The sequence below is a fragment of the Dipodomys ordii genome, unplaced genomic scaffold (genome assembly GCF_000151885.1).
Source record: "Dipodomys ordii isolate 6190 unplaced genomic scaffold, Dord_2.0 Scaffold31, whole genome shotgun sequence".
NCBI lineage: Eukaryota > Metazoa > Chordata > Mammalia > Rodentia > Heteromyidae > Dipodomys > Dipodomys ordii.
In genome coordinates, this window is record NW_012267247.1 from 4121062 (window position 1) to 4127248 (window position 6187).

General features: G+C 46.1%; 1 protein-coding gene across 1 annotated transcript in view; it reads right to left on the reverse strand.

Annotated features, from left to right (window-relative positions):
- Positions 1 to 6187, reverse strand: part of Pigs (phosphatidylinositol glycan anchor biosynthesis, class S) — a 21285-nt gene continuing 15098 nt past the window's right edge. The window contains exons 10-13 of the mRNA XM_013016291.1: positions 4541 to 4686; positions 2387 to 2487; positions 881 to 1091; positions 1 to 547 (exon numbers count right to left, since the gene is read on the reverse strand). Of these exons, the coding sequence (XP_012871745.1) occupies positions 272 to 547; positions 881 to 1091; positions 2387 to 2487; positions 4541 to 4686 (734 nt within the window). The 3' untranslated portion in view covers positions 1 to 271. The remainder of the gene's footprint in view (positions 548 to 880; positions 1092 to 2386; positions 2488 to 4540; positions 4687 to 6187) is intronic.

Here is a 6187-nt window from a genome sequence, read left to right on the forward strand (position 1 = left end):
CTCAGAGCTCAGCTTCCTAAGTAGTTAAGATTATAGGCATGAGTCACCAGCACCCAGCTCTCAGATGTCTTCTGAGACTTCTGGAAGTGATAGTAGAGGACCAGAACCTGAGGAAAGGGAAGAAGGATGAGCCCATCTTGGAGTGTTGTCAGAGAACCAACAGAGGAGACTGGAGACAAGTCATCCCCATCAGGCTTCACTGAGATGCTTCTCAACCCACCACCTCCCACACTGGCCAGAAAGGAAGGCTTTCTACTAAGATGCTTCCCTCTCAGTCTATCTTCTCAGGCTTTTTCCAGGACTTCCGGGTCTCCAGGAATATCTTGACCAGTGACAGGAGGATGGGCACAGCCATAGGTAAGAAGAGTGGGATGTAGATGGCAAATTTCTGGTCATCAGGGAAATAGAGGAGGTGGAGGAGTGAAGGATCAAAAAAGGCACGTTCAGAGGATGTCACTGCTTCTTGGCTGGCGACAAAGGCAGATGACAAGTGCCCAGAGGCCAACTCCTCTGCTGCCTTCTGGACTGCAGCCACAGCCTTATACACCTAGGAAAGGGAGGGGAAGGGGATCATTAATATATCTAATACATCAGTGGGGAGGGCACTGTACTTTACTATGCCTTCAATCTAGCAGGGGGATTGCCTGGAGTCCACCCAGGATATATGGAAGTCAATGGGTCTAATAAGGGCTGTGGTTCACTTTCTGAGGGTCAGCTTAGCACCTTCATTCCCTCTCGTGTAGACCCTTGCTGGGGAACTCAGTAAGTACACCTTAAGGAAGGCCGAAGCATTTAAGGACAGCACGCCTATATTCACCCTGGTCCTCTCCGACCACTTTAATTCTAGGCCACTGAATCCATCCACCCTCTACCCACTCACCTCAGATGCCACATCATCCTTGATGACAATGTTGCTGATCTTGCCCAGAAGCTGAGCCAAGGAGGTGAGGGTGGTGGTGGCTGTGGCCAGATTCTCCACTGACCGAGCCCAGAGCAGCCGGTCTAGCTCCCAGGTCATTAGTCCTTCACTCTTAAACTCTGAAAGAAGACATTTTGGTGGCACCTTGGGCTGAGCAATCCCAAAGAGCAGCCTGTAGGAACAGCCAAGAGAGAGCAAAAGTTGCTGTGACCAGAATATGGGAGACAATGGCTTAAGATTCCTAGAAAATCTACTCTAAGCTAATGATTTTCAGTCTTACCAAAACCATAGGACTCATGGTAGATAAGCAGCAACCCTAGTAATCCAGAAACCCCAAACCACATTTCAACCAGTGTTACTGTTTTTACTTGCTCCTATGTTAGAATTCCAAGGCCTTGCTTGAAAAAGCATCTATGGCTAAAATATTTCTGATAATACCAACTTAGTTCAATCCCTTCTCTCTCCAGCCTCTCTTTAGATACATGGGGTCAAAAGGACTTAAAGGATGATCCAAGACCACCTTTGAAAAGGTATGTGTGCTGTGCTTGTCTAAGGCTGCACCCATGACAGACATTGATAATCATCATAATACTCTCTCCTGACGATCCAGACACAGTCTTAGAATCCTCATCACAGAGCTTTAGGCAGCCACACTCAACCAGTCAGTTAGCAGAAGTCAACAGCTGCTTTGGGTTTTGGGTTTTGTTTTTTTTGTTTTGTTTTCTTGGAGCTGGTACTACAGCTTGAACTTGACACTTCGGCACTGTCCCTTAGTCTTTTTTCTATTCAAGGATGGTGCTCTATTACTACTTAAGCCATACCCCCACTTTTGACTTTTTTTTGGTGGTAAACTGTAGAGGAGAGTCTCATAGCTGGCTACTGATGGTTCAAGCCTGTAATCCTAGCTAGTCAGGAGGCTAAGATCTGAGGATCATGGTTTAAAGCCAGCCCAGGCAGCAAAGTCTGAGACTCTTATCGCCAATTAACCACCAAAATGCAGGAAACGGAGCTGTAGCTCAAGTGGTAGACCACTAGCCTTAAGCACCCCCAAAAATAAAAGTAATAGCTCAGGGACAGTACCCAGGCCCGAGATCAATCTCCTCCAGGATCAGCTCACTCACATACATACACACGAGAGTCTCACAGACTTTTCTGCCTATGCTGGCTTCAAACCAGTATCCTCAGATCTCAGCCTTCTGAATAGGATTACAGTTGGTGAGCTTTCAGCCCTCAGTTTCAGCTGTTTTCTGAAGTGTCCTAATCACACCTGGATACCTCACTTCCAGGAAGTTTATTTTTCTGAAAACAAGATTTTGTTAGCTGCTTTTCCTTCGAAGCCATCTTTGGGAACCTTTTTTTGGATTGTCTGGGGCTCTCTCCCCACCAAGTGAGATATCATTCTCCTCTTTTACTTTTGAGAGCAGAGACTATAGCCACACTTTCCACGTGGATCACCCAAGGCCTCACCGCAACTGAGCCAGGAACACTTCCATCACTTGTACCATGTCCACCTCCACTCTCACTGGCAGCTCAGAGGCATTATAGGTTTGAGGGTCAACATTATATACCTGAAAAGAGGGGAAAATGCAGTTTGCCACACTATCACACCAGACCATGCACTGCTCTCCCCTTAGCATGCTGAGGATAATGAGAGAAAAGGAAGTTGTCTTCTGGTCTTAGAAGCAACAAACCAACAGCATTGCTAGATAACTGGTTTTGGGTTTTTTTTTTTTTTTGCCAGTATGCACTGCTCTGCCCTTAGCATGCTGAGGATAATGAGAAAAAAGGAAGTTGTCTTCTGGTCTTAGAAGCAACAAACCAACAGCATTGCTAGATAACTGGTTTTGGGGTTTTTTTTTTTGGTGCCAGTATGCACTGCTCTGCCCTTAGCATGCTGAGGATAATGAGAAAAAAGGAAGTTGTCTTCTGGTCTTAGAAGCAACAAACCAACAGCATTGCTAGATAACTGGTTTTGGGTTTTCTTTGGTGCCAGTCCTGAGACTTGAACTGAGGGCCCGGACACTGTCCCTAAGCTTTTATGCTCAAGGCTAGTGCTCTACCACTGTGAGCCCTCCATTTCTAGCTTTTTGGTAGTTAATTAGAGGGAAGAGTCTCACAGACTTTCCTGCCTTAGCTGGCTTTGAGCTACGATCCTTAGATCTCAGCCTCCAGAGTAGCTAGGATTACAGGCATTAACAAGCAGCACTTGGCTGCTAATCTTTTCTTAAGTACCTACTATGAGGTGCTTTCAGTAAATTATCTCAATTAAGCTTTTAAAATTCTGTGGAAATAAAAGGGTTGGGCTGAGAATGTGGCTTAGTGGTAGAGTAACTTGCCTAACATGCATGGAGCGCTGGATTTGATTCCTCAGTACCACATAAACAGAAAAAGCTGGAAGTGGTGCAATGGCTCAAGCAGTACAGCGCTAGCCTTGAGCACAGAGAGGCTCAGGGTCAGAGCCCTGGCCCTGAATTTAAGCTCCAGGACCAAGAAAAAAAAAACGAATAAAAAAGGCTTTAAAAAAATAATAATACTAGGGGCTGGGAAGGTGGCTCAGTGGTAGAGTGCATGCCTTGCATGCCAGAGGCCCTGGGTTCGATTCCTCAGCACCATGTAAGCAAAAAGAAAAAAGCCGGAAGTGGCACTGTGGCTCAAGTGGTAGAGTGCTAGCCTTGAGCTGAAAAGCTAAGGGACAGCGCCCAGGCCCAGAGTTCAGGCCCCATGACCGGACCCAAAAAAAAACAAGAACAAAAACAAAAAAATAATACTATTAGCCGAGGGCCGGTGGCTCACGTCTGTAATCCTAGCTACTCAGGAGGCTAAGATCTGAGGATCAAGGTTCAAAGCCAGCCCCAGCAGGAAAGTCTGTGAGACTCTTATCTCCAATAAACTACTCAGAAAACCGGAAGTGGCACAGCGCTAGCCTCGAGCTGAAGAGCTGAGGGACAGCACCCAGGCCCAGAGTTCAAGCCCCATGGCTCACAATAAGTAAGTAAATAAATAAATAAATAAACTATTACATAGTTCCCACACTATGAGAAGCTTTGGTCTAACAGGGGAGAGAGAGTTCCTAACCTTTCAAGACTTCCATGGAACTAAGATAGTGTTATGGGCTGGCCTAAGTGCAAACTGGTAAGCATAAAAGGGTCACAACACAAGTTGGGCACCGATGGCTCATGCCTGTAATCCTAGCTAGTCAGGAGGCTGAAATCTGAGGATTGAAATTCAAAGCCAGCCTAGGCAGGAAACTCTATGAGACTTTTATCTCTGATTAACACTAAAAAAATCACAAGTAGAGCTCTGGTTCAAGTGGTAGAGTGCCAGCTTTGGGTGAAAAAGCTAAAGGACAGCACCCAGGCTCTGAGTTCAAGCCCCAGTACAGGCACCCCCCCCAAAAAAAAAAGTCAACACCAAAAACACTAAAGAAAAGAAGATAAGGGTTAGCAGAGGAGGGGCACAGAACACACTCTCACCCCGTTAGGGCCTGACCCCAGGTCCTAGGCTGGACCACAGAAAATACCTGCCCCTTCCCAACTCAGGAGAAAAGCTGTAGGAATAGTTTCAGGAAAGTATGTCTATCCTTGAAACTCAGCTTCCAGACCTGCTAAGTATGACTATTACCATAATGCCACCCCAGCGGGGACTGTGGAAGGCGTTTGTAGGCATTGGAACCCCATTTTTGTTCTGAATGTATAGTGGGGAGTGGACAAGCTCAGGCACATAGAGTAGGAAGTTGAGCACAGGATACAAGGAGGCAGCACTGGATCCTGTGGTACAAAAAGAAGCAAAGTTAGGATATCAAAGTATGTTAGAACTCAATCTTAGCTCTAGGTCTCTAATCTACTGTCCACCCATGCTGGGGCTCAGCTTCTCCTATTGATCATTACTAGGATATCTTCTAGTTAAAGACCTCTGAATTTCTCCCAAGATATGCTACATAGATGGAGCCCAGAACTTAGCTCTAGAGCACCCCTGGAGTCTTCTCCTGTTGAAAAGTCCCTCCTTAGCAGGCTAAGACAGTTCCTTCAGCCACCGCCACAAGGCACTCCCTTATAATCACTAGTTTTATGCACAAGTGCAAATCTGACTTCAGGTCAATTTCCTCCTCCTTCAATAACTTAATATCATGTTAAAGTTTTTTTTTTTTTTTTTTGCCAGTGCAGGGGCTTGAACTCAGGACCTGGGCACTATCCTTGAGCCTCTTTTGTCCAAGCCTAGCACTCTACCACTTGAGCCACAGCACCATTTCCAGCTTTTTCTGTGTATGTGTACTGAGGAATTGAACCCAGGGTTTCATGCATGCGAGGCAAGCAATCTACCACTAAGCCACATTCCCAGCCCAAAGCGCAAACTCTTTAACATGATTTTGTTGTTGTTATTGTGGTTCTGAACTTAGGGCCTCATGCTTGTTAGGTAGGTGCTCTACTAATGGAGCCATACGCTATTCCTTTTCTGCTTTCAATTTCAGGTCTTGCAGTTTTTCCCAGGCCTGCCTGGATCACAATACTCCTACCTACAGCCTGGCTGTAACTACCCACATAAATATAACCATACATGCCTACTGTGCCTGAATTATTGAGATGGGGAGTGGGTCTCACTAACTTTTGCCTGGGCTGGTCTTGAACTGCAATTCTCCCAAGTAGCTGGAATTACAGGTGTGAGCCACTACACTTAGCCTATATAATCCTTAAGATCTTGTGTCTTTCTGCCTTGCCAACCTCATCTTTGGTCACTCACTCATACTCTAGCCACAGGAAACTGCACTGAGCTCCCTAAATGTCTATGTCCTTACACTTCCAATCTAAGTGTATAGTTCCCTTTGCCCAAATTGCCTTCGGGTCTTTGTATTCAGCATTATTACAAAGCAGACCCTCAGCTGTTGTTTGTCAAATGAATGGAAAGCCTATGCCAATGGCTCACACCTGTAATCCTAGCTACTCAGGAGGCTGAGATCTGAGGATCACGGTTTAAAACCAGCCTAGGCAGGAAAGTCTGTGAGACTCTTAGCTCCAATTAACTACCAAAAAGGTAAAAGTGGTAGAGTGCTAGCCTTGAGCAAAAAAGCTCAGGACAGCACCCAGGCCCTTCAGTTTAAGACCCAGGAATGGCACAAAAAGGCTAGATTTGGGGCTGGGAAGGTGGCTCAGTGGTAGAGCGCTTGCCTTGCATGCCTGAGGCACGGGGTTCAATTCCTCAGCACCACATAAGCAAAAAGAAAAAAGCTGGAAGTGGCGCTGTGGCTCAAGTGGTAGAGCGCTAGCCTTGAGC